Source organism: Acipenser ruthenus, chromosome 8, assembly GCF_902713425.1.
Source record: "Acipenser ruthenus chromosome 8, fAciRut3.2 maternal haplotype, whole genome shotgun sequence".
Taxonomy (NCBI): Eukaryota; Metazoa; Chordata; class Actinopteri; order Acipenseriformes; family Acipenseridae; genus Acipenser; species Acipenser ruthenus.
Window position 1 is genome coordinate 45,475,262 of NC_081196.1, and position 19,864 is coordinate 45,495,125.

Consider the following 19,864-nt stretch of genomic DNA (forward strand, 5'->3'; position numbering starts at 1 on the left):
ACCCACGTTGATTTAAATGCCTAACACATATCAAATACGTTATGAAATATTATTTTAATAAAACACAGCAGTTCCCAAATGGTTCAGCTTGTATTGGCACATTGCAATAACGTAAAATTACATTTACTAAAGCATATTTTCAACAACGTCTTGCACATCTGATAGTTGTAAAGTTACCAAAAATATATATTTCTGTGCACCAATTTTTTATTTTTTAAATCTCAGTATGATCTCTAGAACATGTTTGACAGACAAAGCAACAAAGCACAAAAGTCTACAACAGTTTGCTGTTACTATATATTACAGGTTTACTGCATAACTTTACTCCATGAAAAGTGTGATGTGACTATTGGAGTTTGCACAAAAGTTTTTTGCACAACAGTATTTTCCATCATGTCTGTGCATGGTAACCATTCATTTTCCAGTTTTAAACCAAAATTAGGCACTTTCATGTTTTGCAGACTTGCTTTGCATCTTTTATATTGAATGTGATTGGCGTTGCACTTTATAATTTATTATGGCGGGACAAATATAGTCTCCCGATTTTGTGGAGCTGCATTTGTGCCACATAAAAATATGAGAAACATCATCAGTATGTCCATCTGTCTGTGGTTATTACATAGCCTATGTTGTTTTTCTACAGTTCTACGATTATGCACTAATGCAGCGCTGTGACCATGGTTTCTATTTTCTGCACTCCTAAGGATAGGTCATACACTACAGGGTGGTCCATCAGTCCCGTTGAGACTCACTCATATGTGTTTGTGGGTCGCTTTGAGCTCCCTATGAGAGATTTGGCTACAAACAAGCCCAGTATAAAGCTAATTTGCTACAAATTATTATTATTGTTATTATTTATTTCTTAGCAGACACCCTTATCCAGGGCAACTTACAATTGTTACAAGATATCACATTATTTTTACACACAATTACCCATTTATACAGTTGGGTTTTTACTGGAGCAATCTAGGTAAAGTACCTTGGTCAAGGGTACAGCAGCAGTGTCCCCACCTGGGATTGAACCCACAACCCTCCGGTCAAGAGTCCAAAGCCCTAACCACTACTCCACACTGCTGCCAAAGCCCTAACCACTACTCCAAATTACATGCAAAGTTTGACATGGGTGGGTACACCGTACACAACATCGTAGGAACCTGTTATTTTCAATGTACGTATGTTTCAGTACCAATCATTAATAATGAGAAAGCTGCTTCAAACTGAATTAGATAACTTCACTGAGCACTTTGTCGGCTACCAAGGAAGGACTAAACCTACTTACAAATTAGGTTTGTTTCACGGATATGTTCGATAAGATGAAATACTGTTCACGTCAGATCCCGTAGAAACTGATCTTGCTGGAACAACCTGAAAAAGGCAGTGTTTACTATTTACACATATAGGTGTTCCATTTGATCATCCCTCTGAAGCAGATTCATTCATGGCTAGTCAGGATAAGTGTGTTCCCGAGGCTAGTGTTGGTAGCGCTTGAAAATTAAGAGCTGAGAAATTATTTTTGAAGAATACAACCCTATCATTAAGTCAAATATTTCGCTCAACTGGATACCAGCTTTCAAGTATCATACATCATTCATTAAACACAGTTATAAGATATTCTTGTGCCACCACCCTGATAGCAGCTTCTAAAATGTGTGGAAACAAAAACTATGATGCAATTTATTTTGTGGTTCTAAATCATAAAAGGCCAAAAATCGTCAAAATATCATCATGACAGTTATTGTTTGTCTTGTTATACAGTGTATGTAAAGATGGCAGTGTTTACAATGAGGGGGTTTATATGTTCTTAGAAATCTGGTTCCACCATCTGCCACCACCGGCTATTTCAACTGATAATATCTTATAAACCATTTGATATCACCAGAGTGCCTGCCTTGTGACTTGTGTCTAATCATTTGCCAACAATTGGTTTGCTCCTGGCAATATACACCTCTAATAATATGGCTATTAAGACAGTAGTTGTTTTTATTTGCCATGTACAGTAAGATTACCTTTTTAAACACGAGCTTTCATGCTTATTGCCTTCGGGCTGGTCAGGGAGGAGTAAAAAGAAGGCTTGTGTCTGTGAGCGTGTGCTTTGGCAGCAATCCTAAATGGGCCTAATAGTTGGTGCCTGTGGAGAGACTGCAAGCAAGCCTGGGGCACTGGCACATGTGGTGAAGAAAGGAACCCAATAAAAAATCATACTAACCAAGTTTTGACCTATTCCTGGAAGGCTATAGCTTCCAATGGCTTATTCTTTGAACCCTATGCACTCCAGTCTTCAAGTTTAACTGTTACAGTAGTACAATTGGTCACATCTGTGGTAACACATATTCTAAGATTTACATGATAATCTGTTTGAAGGTCCAAGCAGGGTACAGGAGAGTAAGGACTAAATAGCAAGAGATGCCAAAACCCACATTTTGGTAGGGAGCAAATGTTTAATTTGTGATACTCCTCCTTTTGTAGAAAATATTGTTCCATAGCATTGTTCCAGAGCAAAGGCTGAGGTAGGCTAGTATTTTTTGGCAGATTTTCAATCAGTACGTTTACATGACAAAGTGTTTTCCGAAAAACTGAATCAGAAAACTGATTTTCTTAAAACGTCACTTTTCTGTGTTTACATGATTAACGATAGAAAGTCTAATTAGAATTCAACTGTATACATGGATTGAAGTTTTCGGAAAACGCAGGATATTTTCGCATGCAAAGTACTGTAGTACCCTAAGTACGATTTGAACAGACCGGACATTTCTGCGATAGAATGGAGACCAATCCAATAACAAGTGCTTTATCGAAGTGTCAGGTCTTAAATTCAAAGATTACTATCTTATACCTCTTTGAGGATTCCCCACAATGTGCAGTCAGTCTTTCCAACAGCTCATCCTGTTCTATATTACTAGTTTCTTTTGCAGACATTATTTTAAATTATTACATAATTTTAAAGCTGGAAAACATGTGCTGCTTCAGTATGGGCTATTAAAAAAAAATACATACGGAGAAATATCACTTTATCCCTAACTTATTATTATTTATTTCTTAGCAGACACCCTTATCCAGGGCGACTTAGTCGTAAACAAAAATACATTTCAAGAATCACAGTACAAGTATTAATACAATTAAGAGCAAGATAAAATACAATGACTTCGGTTCTAGCAAGTTCAAGTATATGACAAAATATGATTCAACGGAGCAAATGGATCCATGCAGACTGACTATATATTGTTATTATTTTCTGTTTTCTAAAACCACGTGCAGGAATGAAGCTCAAAGTTTGCACATGAGCAGTACGCTATCGGAATAAGTTTTCCGAAAAGTGCGTTTACATGATATACATTTGGTTCGTTTTCGGAATTGAATCAGAAATTTCTAGGTGCTGTTTTCCGAAAACTGACCTAAGGAATATTCCCGATACATTTTCCGAAAACTGTGTTTACATGACTTTTGATATCGGAATTAGTTTTCAGAAAACTTTTTTCCAAAAAATTTCGGAATTCTTATGCTCATGTAAACGCACTGAATGCTTTCTCTTTAACCCAGGTGTGGTAGGACGATTGCCTTGCACAGGTGGGAATTAGTGTTGGTATAATTTGTATGTGGAAATGGGTTTATTATGTGTCTTTTTGGAGTTGATTTGTGTGATTTAAATTATTGTTTACAGACGGGCGCTTAATTGAGACTTGCTGCCTGCTAGGCTTGGTTGAGGGGAAGGGCAGCACGTGAAATGGCTGTGCTGGTCCTCAATCAGCAGGTGGGTGGGTCTTGACCAACTGTGCTTCAGTGCTTCACTTCATATCCGGTGGAGATCGCTCTGGGCAATTGCAACGCCATGCTGCAGAGGGGAGCTGCGTACACTCAGGAGGAAAGCGTCCGCTCTGCAGGAACTACAGCTACGCAACCCTGAGACTGCAAGCGGTGCTTGTGAGGGCAATGCCCAGCCAAGGCCGTATGAAGCAGCAGGAGTCGTCGTATGGATACCGGCTCATAAGTAGGTTAGGAGATAGTGATCCCAAGTAATGTATAGCGAGGGTTACGTAGTGTAGCCGGTTCCTGGAGCGGGACGCTAGCGCTCGCCCTGTGTGGCACCTTTTATTTGTAGTTTTTGTACTGTGTTTTATTTTGCCTTTTTGTACAGCTTGCTGTATGTGTCCTCTGTGCGTTACCATCGCTGGTAACGTCATATGACCCCTTTGTTTACTTTCTGTTTGCATTAATAAATCCTGCGCGCCTGTGCTGGCGTTTCAACTCCACGTCCCATGTCTCTCTGTATTGCCTAAGCACCAGCTACCCACACACGTGGCACGAGCACCCTGTCACACCAGGGAACAAAGAAGATGTAAACTGTGTATGTAGAAAAGTGCCAACAATAAGCCTTTTTAAAATAAATATGTACATAATTTTGTTTTATGTAAATAGACAAAACACTGTTGGAAGGCGTGAAGGTTATACAAGTACATAGATTAGTTAATTGTTAATGGTAAACCAGGGTTTGGCACTGCTTGGGGAAGATTTTAGTGGACCATTACAAATAAGTGTTTTATATCCCTAAGCACTTCTCATCTGGCAATAAAGCCTGACCTGAATCCATAAATACACACACAAACACACTGTAAAAATATGCTCTAAGGTAGAAAAAAGAAAACTCCAAATACAGTAAATGGCATAACATTCAAGGGTCTGCTGTATTAATGTACAGTAGCCCACTTGATGATCTTAGTACTGTTAATAGTTCATTACTTTAGCCTTACTGACCTTCATAGACATGTGCAATATAGTGCTATACTTTAAATAGGGTTACAGTTGATTGTATTTGTATTTAAATCCTAGAATCTTACCTGTTACATGCAAACAATTTTAATTGGGTCACTTATAAATGTATTAGCACCCAGTTTATGTACAAAAGCGATCATATTTATTTATTGGTATTAGTCAAATATGTTTGGTATTGTTGACAACTGTTAAAACAGTAATATCGTGTACATCTTTCTAGCAGCCAGTGTATCAAACGCCAGTGGTGTCTGCCATCATTTCCGTTCCAGTGTGGAGGAGGGTCCACATTTAGACTTTGTTTTGACTCCGCAGCTGCTGCTGCTGTTGGATTTTGTTATTTATGCCGAACCTGGGTTTTTTCTTGACCACACTTTCCCTGATACCAAGTGCTTTTTACACAGACTTTCTCATGCCAAATATAATCTCACCTCCTCACTGTTCTTCCAGCTGGAGACAGCAGCTGCTTTGCGCCGCACAGTGGAGACTCTGATGGGGAAGGGGGCTGTTGTAAGGAGCCTGGAGAACATGGGGGAGAAGACTCTTCCATACAAGATCTCCAAACACAATCTCAGGCACACAAGAGGAGGGTAGGTCCCATAACAACCCCTGCTGTAGCACGAGTAGAATCAGCCATTGACGCATAAGAGAGTGCTATTCTTCCAGGCTTGGCTCTTGGTCCAACCCTGCAAGCATTTGACAATTTCATTGAACCTACTTGATCTGGTATGAATAAAATCCTGGATTGGAAGAGCCGCTAATGTAAAGATCTTGAATTTACATATTTTTGAACATAAAATATCTTCCTGATGCTTTATCGTATGATTACATTATTTGTTGTTTTATCAGTAAAGAAAAAATAAATAAAGGTAGTCCATTATAACTTCCTTGCATAATGTCCCTACTTATGAAGGTAAGGACACCTTAGTTATTGTCTTGTCAGTGCATTGCATTTTAAAATAAGACCATTTGTAACAATTATTTTACAGCTACCAGTAATCCATGCACAAACAAAGACGCTCTCCAAATAATTATTGGCTTGCTTGTTTCAAAAAATGTATTTAATCTAAAAAAATAAGGGAGTTACCAACTGGCTAATATGAAGTTCTTTTGTATCGAATAACATTAATGAAGCAAATGAAAGGGCAAATTCTGCATCAATCAGGCATCAATAGAAAAAGCAAAAGTATCTTTCAGGCTGAATTTCAAAGCATGACAAAATACAAATGACACATCCTGTAAGAGGGATTCGAATGTGTGTTTTTTGTAAGTCAGCTGCCAATCCTCCTTTTTTAACAGCTCATATCTCTCAAACTTCTTGACATGGCAACTTCTTTTCTTCAATGTTATGGATACTACTGTGTCCAAATATTACTGCCCTGTTGTAGTCTTGTAACTTTATTTGCTGAACACTTTTGAGATAATGGCATCGTGTTTGCTACCCATTTTAGGATTATCTAATCATTGATGTCCTGGAAAAAAATGTACCTTCTCCCAGAGACCGTTTTAAATTAATTCATATTTGCAGGGTTATATAAAAATGCAGATCTTGAGATTGATCTCTGACCCAATATGGCAGCCGTAGGATTATTTTTTTTTCTTGTCACTGAATGATAACAATGTGAAGTGGTTTTCACACAGGATTATAATTATAGTGAAGATGCACCTCCATTGAATGGTCTCATTAAATGGTATATTAGGCAATTAAAGGATTTGATCTAAAACAAATATATGTCAGGTGTTTTTTGGTTTATTTGGTCTTGATATAAACTGTTTATCTGGGGCCATCAGGTCTTGAGCATTAGGAGGTCTTCTGGAGAACCCAGACTTGCAAACTGCAGCACATACTCAGTGTTGCTAAGCAACTGGTGATACCACCAGTGCTGAGTGACTGAAAACACCAGACTAACATCTTAATTGCAGCATCCAGTCATAGTATTAAAGGACCTTATATATATATATATATATATATTATATATATGTTAAACGCTGTTTTAAGTGCATATAATGCATTTCATAGACATAAAATAGAGATGCTAACAAGCAATCCTCAATATATGAAAAACAAAAGCTCTGAACACCTTCCTTTTTAAGTTGTCCCTATTTGGCTGAAAAGTAAGAAATAAATTAGCTAATGAAAAGAAAGTAAAAATTGCGTAATCCAACTTGCATTATAGCACCACTACAGAAATAGCAGTGCCACTGTGTCCTTACATTTACACATTAAGTAATAGTAATAGCAATAAAAATGAATCCAGGATTTCATTGTAATTGTTTATTAGGTGAAGTTACACTACAGTGTAGAGACTTGCTTTCAGGGAAAAAGAACATCAACAGTGTACCGCTTTGTGTTAATGGAAATTCACTGGGAAGTGAAACCGTGCTGAGTGGTTGTTATGGTGATCATTATAAAGAGATGCAGCTGGTTGCACAGGTGACAAAAAGCATTTGCCAACTGTTATTATCCTTGATCCTGCTTCTCCCTCTGTAATGACTCTGGTAAAATGCTTGGCAGACAACCCAGTTTCACTGAAAAGAAAACAATTCTTGCTGAATTATTGCTTCACACATGCTATATTTGTAGTAACAAATCTTCTGTCCTCAGCTTCTGTTAAGTGGTGTGTGAAAGGGAGTTGTGGGTATCTACCTGTCAGCTCTTAATTTAATAGTCATATTTATCTGTATATAAACAAGCAGCATGTGGGAAAAAAAAGTTTTTTGCTTCACAAACAAAGTTTGCAGATGAGTCAAAAGCCTGTTTTAACTTGGATGACGTAGTTTTTCTGCCCGCAGCTTAATTTATTACAGTGTACCCAAACTGGAACGGCAACATTGTTTTGTATACAGTAGAGCATTTTGTTGCTTTAATTCAAAGACGTGAGTAGCCTTAATTTAAAAAAAAATAAAAAAATTGCTGTATCACAATCTCTTGTTTTGGGGATCAAGTCATTTTTGTTTATTAATGCAAATAAAAGCCTAGATCGACACGTTAAAGGTGGTAGGTTATCGTTCGTTATGTGAACTTAATAAAATAGCAATACCTTATGGTGTTAGCGATTCATTATAATTTATATATCATCCCTTGTTGTTGCAATCACGGTAAAGGCACTCCGCGTGGAGTGCAGGATGCGCCCTATAGGCTATTCCACTGCCGGCCATGGACGGGAGTTCCCAGGGGGCGGCGCACAATTGACTGAGCGCCGCTCGGGGTGGGGAGGCCTTAGGTCTGCCAGGGTGTCCTCGGTTCACTGTGCACCTGCGACCCCTGTAGACTGGCCGGGCGTCTATGGGCCTGCCTGCAAGCGGCCCAGAGCTGCGTGGTCCTCTGACGCTGTAGCTCTGAGGTAGCTGCATGTCGGGCCTGCAGAGCGGAAAGAAACGGTTGGCTGACGGCACACGTTTCGGAGGACAGCGTGTGTTCGTCTTCGCCGCTCCCGAGTCAGCGCTGGGGTGGTAGAGGTGAGCTGAGCCTAAAATAATACAATTGGCTATTTCAAATTGGGAGAAAAAATGGTAAAAATCAATTGACGATTACTAAATTTGTAAAAAAAATAAATAAATAAAGTACAGGATGATGATGATGCAAAGATCAAGAGTAACCTGCTTTGTTAATGCCTAAATGCTGCTGGATCGTAGCTCGATGTGATCCAATGAAACATTGCAGGTTGTACAAAATGCCACCAGTAGAATGCAAAATTATTGTACACGATCTGTTGCAGTAATTATTACAGATTTTAATTCATTTTGGACACTTGCATAATGTTCACTCGCTTGGGAACTCCTTTTAATTTCTGGCATGAAATGGCGCGTGACGCTAGTTAGCTTCAAAAACAAAAGGAGGCTGTGCCGTGCAAGACAATCACACAGCTGCGGGACACTTGGGCTCTCTGCTCTGGTGCGCACGTTTATTGCAAACCTGCAAGAGGTACTAATGAGAACAAACGGAGACAATGATGTACATAGCCCTTGCCACTGTACAGTGCGAATTATATGTATTATATTTAGGAATTCTGTTTTTCATTTTTTATTAATGACATATTTTGGTGCTTATTTTTAGCTATTTTTGAGTTTTATGTAAATAATTTTTTTCGGGGCTTCACTTTTTAATTGCTTGGGTGTTTTTTTCTATCACAATAGTAGTAACTCGACAGTAGTTGCACACTCATTGGCGACTCATGGCTTGAAAAACTGGTGGGGCACAGGGGCACAGCACCCCCCCCAAAAAAAAAAACGTGCTCAAACCCGATGCCCGATTTTAACCATTTATATGTAAACATTAAGCTAGCTTTCTAACATTACAAGATATTTCATCACAAACAGTTCGACGCCAGATTGTCACAATCAAGAGAGCTGAAAACAACACTTACAGGCAAGAGTCTCTTATCGACAGACAGCTACACCTGCACTAACCTGAGCGTTTGAAATGGAAGTATCGTCACACTCTTGTGCTGTTCGTAACATTCTGCACTACAGAAGAGTCAGGTTCGGTTTCTGTTGATGTCTCTGGCGTTGGAGGTTTAGCTTTTTTGTTGTAGAAAAACTCCAAACGTAGCTCTCTTTTTGCCATTTTAACAGGGCTCAAATTCACTCCGTTTTAGCACATATTTTCGCTGACTGAAAAAGTGAAAGTCTCACACGAGAACAAATATAACAGTGAAGGGTCTTATACACTCTTTGTTATGTTATTATGTTTATTATGAAAGTTTGAAATAAACTGCGCATTTTTAAATAATAAACCCTGGCAACAGATTTTTTTTCGGGAGAGGGTGGCAATGGTAACTTTTTTAAGGTGAATAGTCACAGTGGTGAAATTGGCAACATGTTTTTATAATGTAAATAAATACACGTTGTTCATTTACACGTAATTGAGCCTGCTTGTGATCTACACAGTAAGCTTGCATTGCAGCAGCACCAACTGCAGCGTACAAAGCTTTATTTAACATTCACCGTTCCAAACAGGTTATCAATCACATTTTACTACTAATAAAAATATTAATAATACTAATAATAATGTGACCCATGAAATTGGTTATGCCTCCATGATACGAGTCGCTGGCAAAGATTGCATTCAACTTTTTTTTTTTTTTTTTGGTCGTCTGGGCATTTAACAAAAAAATCCCAAACAGCACAGGGGTTTTGAGACATTTCTTTCAATACAGCTTACGCTATACAGTGCTTTGCTATCGTCGAGATGGTGAATGAAGAAATTTGTTTCTGGTTAACACGAGCTGGAGGGGCTTTTTGAAATTAAAATTATTAGTGTTAGTGTATATTTTGTATGTTTCAAACATATTCTACTATAGCACTTCTCTTACACTGTCTTGTACACTAGATATTTAGTACACATTTTACTGAAGCAATACAGCCACTAGAGGTACGAGCCCACTGCTTTGGATACTATACCCTGCTCCATACATGGCATCGGAGCCATGTAGAGTTGTACGTAATGTATAACAATTTGGTAGCGAATTTTAATAACATCTTTTGTTTAGGTAATATGCATTATACAAATCAAAAAATCGAATTTTGCATGTGAGTGACATTTAATGTGTGATTTATAGTATTCACACATTGTCAAACGGTTTCTGTTAACAGGAAGAAGAAAAAAAAAACATACAGTGCGTGAACCCATCTGACAAACCTTCAAAGGTTTAAAACAAGCTTCGAATCCCTGGCTAGCGAACGAACCTTCGAACCTTCGGACACAGCCCTAGTATGTAGTAGGGATGTAATAGGTTAACCGATAAATAAATGCATACTGTTGTTACATAACAGTTAACGTATAATACAAATTGATAAAATGTGTCTGGCATTTTGTACTTTAAAAGTAAATATTTAACAAAACATGTGCTGTTTACGCACCTCCTCCTGAACTCTGCAAGTCCTTTGCCTGTAACTTTTTTTTTTTATTTGGCAACATACGACATCGGGTTAGGCATGATTAGTCGACTGAAAACTCATCTATCAAACTAGTCTCAATCTGTCGATTTCCGGTGTTCGTACGCAGTGCACAGTCAAAATAGAAAAGGGAGGAGTGTAAAGATGGAGCGGTCAAAACTAAGTTATGTGTCGATGTGGCAAAATGGCTGCTGATTGAAAACAGGTGCAGAGGTGATGCAGTGCAGAAATAGTCACAAGCCAGGAAACTATAATCCATTTCGGAAAAGGGGACTTTATTTTGTAATTCCCGGTCTGGCGACCAAACAATAAACCTGGCAATACACACCAATGTGTAAAGCATGGAGGTAACAATAATAAACTGGTTGCAGTACAAATAATAAACAAACGTTATCCGCCCCACAATAATACAGTACACGGTCACCAGTCCGTGCGCGTGCAGTAGTGCTCGTGGTGGGTGAAAACAATTACAAAGTGCTTGTGGTGTAGTGTTGTTCCGGGTAGTGCTGGCCCAAGACAAAAGCTCCGGATATGTGTTAGCCGTCTAGTGATTTATAAAACAAAAGACAATTGCTATCAGCGACAAACAAACAAAAACTCTCACAAATACTTTTTCTCTCTTTTATGGGTTTCTCCCGGTCCTTCCAGTTTCTCGTTCTTTAAACCAAGCGAAGGAAAAGATTTGCGATTCTCTGTCCCTTTTATGCTATCACGCATGACCCCTTGGTAAACGAGTGCAGCTGTCTCTACTATCTGCAGCTGCTACATCGTTTCCCTTCCGGGTCAATACGTTCCTGCAACGGAGTCTCACCTTCTTCCAGACTGACCGACTTCCCGGCCCGGGGAAAGAACTGTCAGGCCAGCCTGTCCAAAGACTTCTCCTTTCCCTGCTTAGCGCCCTTGCAGGTCGGGAGGGAGATTTACAACCAAAACTCATTGTATTTCTGTCACAGTCGAATACCTGCAAAATAAAAATAAAAACATTTTGGTTTAAGAAATAGGTACGTTAATGTGTTATTATTATTGACACTTTTTACTTTACTTTGTGAAGTGAGTTCAAAAAGTTGCTTTATAAATATCAAACAATTAACAGTTTTCTGAAGAAAAGTGTTGGGAACTGGAGTAATGAAGGAGAACAGAGTGGCACTGCAGCAATTGAAGTGCCGACAACAACGACCCGATCAGCAGTAAAACATTTTAAAAACCTGATAAGCTTGTGGTAAGTGGTTTGCTTTGCATGCTTACCTGGCTTCACTATTTTTAACACATCACTCCAAGGACCAGATATATTTATCTTTTCTCTCACTGACAAAATCGAAAGCTGGACCAAGAAGCTGTCCTTGTGGTACAATTGCATAAATCGTGGCAGCCTAGAAGCATTTGTAATTTTATTTATTTATTATTATTATTATTATTATTATTATTATTATTATTATTTTTTTAACTGTTGGCTATAAAATATTGCGTAGTCATTTTTATTGTTACAACTAGGGGGTCACAGTGCAGCGAAGTCTGAGAACGGCTGCTCTGTGATAACAGATGATATTTTTGTTCATCTTTGAGTACAGTGGTTTCATTTTTTTTTTTTTTTAAACAAAGATGTTTTAGTTCAGTAGTTGTGGGCACAGTTTGTTAAAGTTTCAGTTTATCTGTGGTCATTTCAAGCAACGAAAAAAAAATCTTGTCTTCTACGTACCTGCTTTTAAAATGGATTCATAGCATGGATTCAAGAATCTTGAAAAATTAATTATTGATTGCTACGCTAAGTTTATGGGATGGTAACGTGTATTTTTTTTAAATAGTGTTTTATTTTATGTGAAACCAGTGTCCCCTGTAGTGGATCGAGATTAACTATGAAGGAGATACTTAGTGGCACTGGAACAATTTTTAAAGTGGGGTGCTGAAAGCCATTCAACAAAACTGTAACCCCTCTATATGATGGAAGCCATGCAAAGCTAGCACCCCCAGCACCCCTGGAGATACTAGAAACTTAAAAAGGTGTACCGGTACACATATCGTCAATGTGATACAATCATGATGCAATTAAAGAGGATTTGTGCTCTAAGCTGCCTCCTCTTATCTTTGGTAAACAAATGTTGGTGCATGACAAAGACAAAATATATGTGGAAAGGGTATTTATTTAAAAGGTATTTAGTGTGACGGTGTAACTACGGTTAAACGGTTAACTGATAGAAATCTTATATTTTAAACAGATTTTTTATTAAACGATATTTACATCCCCAGTATGTAGATTGATTAGGCCGATACATGTATGAAAGAGATGTTCTACATAACTTGGTTGCGATCTGGGCAGTAAGTCAATTAATAATAAATCCACATACATGAAAGAGATATTCTGCATTCAAGTATGGAGACGCAAAATCAACTGGAGTTGTCGCTGTGGAAAGTTCTGTTGCAGGAAAGGGTAGGCTACCTCTAATGTGCTGAATTGGAAATTATCACTGAAGATAATGCAAATCTAAGTGGCTATGCAAAGTTATGTAAAGTTTTGATTTAAAATATGACAGCAAAAATTGAAATGCATCTCTGCAGGTAAAGGCTAGTGACGGCAGGAATATGAAAATTGGAGAGTGCTATATAGTTGGGTTTTTTTTAAGCATTTTAAATTGTTAAGATTTGCACGATAATCGATGTCAACGTCAGGGTTCGATTTATAACACTAATATGTATGTAAGGTATAAACCACGACAGGCCGTGCAGTTCCTGTGATCTATACCACGCCTGGGGTGGTGATAAGACCAGAAGTGGTATATCATCAGAACCGCATGGCTGGAAGTGGTTTATACCGCTTATAACACGGCTACCTGTCATTTGGGGGGGATGAAAAATAATTAAAATATGACACTGAGGAAGTAAGGGGAAAAGCTGCCATGGATGCTGAAGCTGCATCTGTATCAGGTGAGTTTGTGTACTTGTTATATGCGAGGCACACATATTCAAGTCCGTTTTCATCCTTTGGGATCACAAAAGATTTTTTTGTTAGTTGTCGGACACCCTCGCGTCCAAGTTGTGCCAGATTAAGTTGAAGATCAAACCAGACTTTACACACCAATCCGACCGCGGTGTCAGGGGACAGTGCCTCACTTTCCCGCAGACACTTCAAATCCAGGCCGCTAATTCGGGGGGTGGTGTCTGGCCTTGTCTTTACCTGCTTTTCTAAAAGTTTTCATGACTGACAGGAATACATTCTTGTTTGTTTTAAACTCGCTGTCAGCAGAGATGTTAAAACTTCTACTGTTTTAAATATCTATTTAGTCCAGCTCAGCATTATAAAACTGGAGAATGAATACTGGTCCCCAGCTGAAATTCTTGCACTGGCATAAAATTCCCTCAGGTTGATTTACTTATTTCCTTAATTGAATGTCCATATTGTTTTCTTAAACCGTCTTTAAGTACATTAACAGCCCATGCTGTAGTTTTTTGTGTTTTTCAATCTTTATTTCTTATTTCATCATCTACTGTTATGTGTCTACTCTTGACAGTTGCTGGGGCACTTATTTTATTTGTATTTTGTTTTTTCAGATGGACTGCTGTCTTCACTCAGAAAGTTGGTGTTGTACCAGTTATCTGGAGTTTCATCCCCAGATATATTAAAGGAAATAGGTGGAATGTCGCTCATTTTTGGCAGTGGTTTTGTAACTAATAACAAATAAAATGGCAGTTTGTCATGGAATTTAGAATGTAGTGGTGCGTAGTGATTTATTCAGTGTGAAGCGGCTCATTAGTATGCAAGCCATGATATACGCTATATATACGCACGGTCATGTGATGCTGTTTAATCCAGCTGTATTATATATATATATATATATATATAATCCTGTTTTTGCTTTACAAGTTAAACCCACACTAAATAACCTAGAAACTGACTGAACACTTGAATTGGTTATCTATTCATTATAAATATGTAGAGTACGGGAAGAGTTAACATGTCATTTAGAAGTAAAGCCTGTGGGAAGACACAGCCACAGTAATGAATAGGCTAGATTATATAATACAAAACAGCCTTGTAAAAAACATTCTTGGAATTCCTTAGAAGAGTTTGATTAAACTATACACTAATTAAGATTCCTCAGATTTATTCAAAATTCAATAGTTAAATCAATATTGATCACTTCAGAAACAACAACAAAAAAAATGCTTGTTGACTTTAGTAAACTCTGACAGATTATGTCCTGGAGGCTGTAGTATATTTAAAGAGCTCCTCAGCTCTAAAGAAGCACAAACTCCTACCATAACTGTCAGAATATAATGCTCACCCTTTTACACATTTTAGAACAATCTCTTGGTTGTTACTGTCGCTGAGTTGCGTAATATAGTCAGATAATCTTATTCTTTGTTGCATGTCTGTCAACATTGAGTTTTCAAAATAAGGGAGCTTTTGTAATCTGAAATCTTAGTGGCCTAAATTGAAGATTAATGTCCAATCTATGTCCAATCAAGAGAAAAATGGCTAGGCATTATAAATGGCATCTTTTATACATTCATTTGAATGTATAAATGGTCACCCTGGCAAGGAGCTTGGATTATATTTGATTTCAAAGAATGCTGGTTATAAAATTAGACTCCCCATCATTTATTCTCCAGAGTATAATTTCTGGGAAGCACTACACCTGTGGAAAAGTATTTCCGTTTGTCTGTCAGTGTATGTAAAATATGCAAAACTGAGTATTACATAATACAAGGTGATTCATAAATTGATGGATTCATTTGAACAATGTCTAACTTCTGTGCGATCCATTAATACATGTGTTTATAATATTTGTCCAGTGACTTTTGGATCACCCTGTATGTCAATGACAAAATGCCTTTATTCATTTTATTTTTCAGAATACCCTTTATAAAAGTTTAGTGTAATAAAGCATAGGCATGTACTGCGAAGCTCAGAGAGGTGTGCTAAAGCAGATTACAAAACATGGCAAATGCATAGTATGATCAGGGGAAAAAAGCACAGGGAAAACTGAACTTTTCTTTTATAAGGGTGGTAAAAACACTGACCATAAAGTGATAGAAAAATAAAGTATTTAGACATACATTTTTGTAGTGGTTTACTTTAAAGGGACACTTTGTTTCATTATCTACATTTGCCTAATATTACATTTCTTAATATCCTGTTGTATGCTATATATTATTCTCTGTTTCTGCTTAGATCATTGTTTGCTGAGCTTACAAAAACTTTTTGAAAAGGTTTATCGAGGCGATCGAGGTGGGGAAGTGTATTAGTGTTGCACAGGCACAGTGCACAAGGCTTCTGTTGTAGGCTTCAGTGCACAGCACAACACAAATATGCTTCCATACCTCACTTTCCCACCATCACCCTTGAAGAGTTTTTTCATAGGCGTGTTCTGCTGGAATTGTTAATAAGTGTGGCAAATAACAATCAAAAGAGAATCAGACAGAACACTGGCTTGTTAAACAGGTCTTGTAATGAGGAAGAGGTATAGCATTTTTGTTTATATACGTAAGGTACTGACCTAGATTTGCAGTAGCTTCCACGTATGCTTCGTTCTCATCTGCCAGTGAGTTTCGTGTTTTATTGCTGGTGTTTGTTTTAATAATCTTCAGCTTTGAACAGAACCAATTGCGGGCTAATCTGATGAACAGAAGCGATGACACTTAAGAGTGCAGTTTTTTTGTTTTTGCAAACTGTAGAATTCTTGCCTGTCAGACCAAATTTGTGCAATCCGGCACAAATGAACTCCTGGGAAAGACAAAAGTAAGGAAAATGTGGATGTGTTTGTTTACTACATTTATTCGCATAGGGATATTGGCTACAACATGGACACCATACTGACTGATGTCCATGTTGCATCAAAAACCCAATTTAAGTAAATAGGATTTCAGATATAATGTGGACACCACTGTTACATAACAAAAAACGCAATACATTAAAATAATGAGTTCCCAGACATTATCTGCCACAAATAAACATATTGGGGCAATACATCTTTGAGCTGAAAGTGTCTAAATAAAATGCTATGTTTATTTAATGGATAGTTCACAACCTGCATCATGGTATTAACATTGATTTGATTTTTTCCCTCAGTCTTTGAAAGTTATAACCCTCCTAAAGATCCCTGTATTTTGCAAAGATGTCAGCTGATGGCCTGAAATTATTTTGCCATCTTCAGTTGTAACTAGTTAGGCCTCTGTTTTAAAGTACTGGTCTATTGGAGGTTTATTTCATGCATTTGAAACGATGCAAGTTTTTTTTTTTTTTTTAGTAAATTATGATGAAGGGATGGGCAGGAGAAGCCAAATGGCTTCAGCAAATGACTGGGGACACAGCTATCCAGGTTATTGCACAAACTGTTTCTCCCCAGACAACAACTCATGCCTGGTGAATATTTCATGTGCAAGTGGAAAATTCCATCCTCTCTCTCTCTCTCTCTCTCTCTCTCTCTCTCTCTCTCTCTCTCTCTCTCTCTCTCTCTCCTCTCTCTCTCTCTCTCTCTCTCTCTCTCTCTCTCTCTCGCTCTCTCTCTCTCTCTCTCTCTCTCTCTCTCTCTCTCTCTCTCCTCTCTCTCTCTCTCTCTCTCTCTCTCTTGCCAGTCAGCCACACTGTAAAGAACCCAGAGCAGAAAAAAACATAGCAACCGCATCTGAAAAGAGATACACGAATGTCATGTTTCAGATGATCTAGAATATATACGTATATGCCGATTACAGATGGCCATATATTTATGTATACTGCATACACTATGTGTGCAGCAACAATGTACATTTTACTGTTGTCATCTGGGTCAGTTAACCCTACAATTTGTGATTGTGCAAGAATATTTCTCCCCAGAAGGGATTAAATTAGACTGGATTATATGTAGTTAGAAGATAGAAGCCAGGTGTAGTCTTGTAATAAGGTTGCGGTTTTGTGTTAGCCTAGCCCGTGAAAAGTAAAAGCTAATTTGATCCAATATCATTTTGTGATTTGTATAGTTAGGGTTAAAGATAAAACCAGTCACATTTTTACTTCATTTGGTCACAATTGTTGTACAGATGTGTTTTTTTTAATTTGACGTGTATTTCTGGGCTGCAGATTGATGAGACAGAACCTACAGCTACAGCCAAAAGTTTTGATTCACCTAGAATGTTAGGATTCAGATAGTAAAATAAAAAAAGCTATATTAACATAATTTAGATATTTTATTTAAAAGACACTACAAAATGACATTGCAAAAGTCTCCCTGAAGCCATAATAGCAGTACAGTATTTCATGTTAGATTTTGAAATGTCACATTCTTCAATTTGTCAGTTTTTCATTAAGTATATGGAAAACTACACAGCGGTATGTTATTCAATATGTTAACGTAACATTATTCAGCAGGTTTCTTTGGACTTTCTATCAGTTGAAGCAAAACTTTTGGCTGTTTTAAATAGTATCTGACATCCTTGCACGCTGCATTTGTTTTATCTGGCATGTTGGTTATAAGCTGCTGCTAAAAGGAAACATGTTTTCTAGGTTTTAGATATGGTTGAGAATCAACAAGACTTGCAAGGCTGGTCAGATTAAAGGAAAGCATAAAGCATTGAATAAGTAGTCTGCTAGTTAATTCCACATGTATTAAAAAGAAAGATGTTAAGTGGATATTTGTGTTTTACACAACAATAGTGAATGATAAGGGATGCAAATAATAGTATTATTAAACAGGTAAGATATGAAAGTCATTAAAATGGGTCTTTAGATCATGAAATAAATGCAAAAGAGGGTCCCAAAAAAACAAAAAACAAGCTGGTGGTATAACTAGTTTCTTCATATCTCTTTCAGATACTTTTTGGTTGACTTCAGTGCTTCTCCTACCATCATTCCTAGTATGTTGGACCATCTAGAAAGAGACATTGATGTGATCCGACCCACCATTCTAAAGAAGCTACCCCAGAAGACGCAAGAAGAATGTCCTGGACTGGTCCCCTCCTGACCACGAGGGAAAATCCTTCTCCAAGAGAAAATAAGCTTACAGGGTCACATATCCCTCTTTATTAAGAATGAAATGAATTGTGACAGTTAATCAAAATAAAGATCAGAAGTTGAGAGCTGTGTTTTGTTTTTTCCCCCCCTCAGCTTTGTATTCTGTCTAATGGAATTGGTTCATAGACTGATAGGTGCAAGTAATTCATCTATGTATCTTACACTGCAAGGCAAGAAATGAGATAGTGAGACTTCATGCTAGGAGTTTACAGTGCGGTGACAAACCGCAGCAATAGTGCAACATTTCTTGAGGTACAGCAATGCTTTTCCATCAAAACACACTGCCTGCCATTAAGGGGTGCCAAGAGAAAAGTGAATATTTTACAGCATTTGTCATGGTTTATTATGGTTTGCCATTTAATATTCTTTACCATACCTCTCTGGCCTTAACAATGATTGCCTATACTTTACTATCATTCCACTATGCTTTATTACAGTTTGCTATGCTTTTACTGTGGTGCTGGCGCAAAATGATCAAACCCCACCCTAATCCAGCCCCCAGAAATATTTCACATGGTACGCAAAACTGAACCACACTGACATCCCATCTCATGCCAATAACAACTGCATCACCATGCTGGAAAGTGTTTCAGCCAATCAGAGTGCTGTATTTCTGTTCTTTCCTGCGTTTCACAGCACCTACACTGTCACATTAGAAAACTGCAATCAAATTGCATCGCCGTTTCCTTTTCTAAAAATGTATAACCACAGCTCACTGCCATCCAGACAGAACAGCTATTACAAATAGTCCACGACAACAATAAAAGGTACAAATAAACCTATTTTTTGAAATACAGACTTAAACTAGGGGAAAAAACTAGCTCACAAATATTTTATGCTGATTCCATTTCTAATCATTACTCTCACAATCACTACAGCTAATGAAACATCAATAATAATAACACAACTTGGAAATGATGTGTTATTAATTAGGGAAATGTATCATTCATTTTAATACAAGAGAAACATTGATAAAATTGAAATACAAATGAATCTTTAAATGCGCACTTACTGTAGTAACATTCTCCTTTTAAAACGAAACCGGGTGGTAAACGGTAGCTTTTTTACTGACACTATTCTACAAAGGTTTTTTGCACAGCCCTAATTGTTCAAGTGTTTTGAGGATAGTTCCATGGGCTGTTGGGAAATCTCAGTCTCCATGGAAGCTTATGAAACAACTTCAATATCTTTGCATAAGTCATGTGATTTGAACAGGCGGTC

The 19,864-nt window shown here is 37.7% G+C and overlaps 1 protein-coding gene across 1 annotated transcript in view; it reads left to right on the forward strand.

Moving 5' to 3' along the window:
* The window catches only part of mrps6 (mitochondrial ribosomal protein S6), a 34,123-nt gene extending 15,417 nt beyond the window's left edge, over window positions 1-18,706 (forward strand). The window contains exons 2-3 of the mRNA XM_034011564.2: window positions 5,215-5,354; window positions 18,443-18,706. Of these exons, the coding sequence (XP_033867455.2) occupies window positions 5,215-5,354; window positions 18,443-18,593 (291 nt within the window). The 3' untranslated portion in view covers window positions 18,594-18,706. The remainder of the gene's footprint in view (window positions 1-5,214; window positions 5,355-18,442) is intronic.
* The last annotated feature ends 1,158 nt before the right edge of the window (window positions 18,707-19,864 follow it).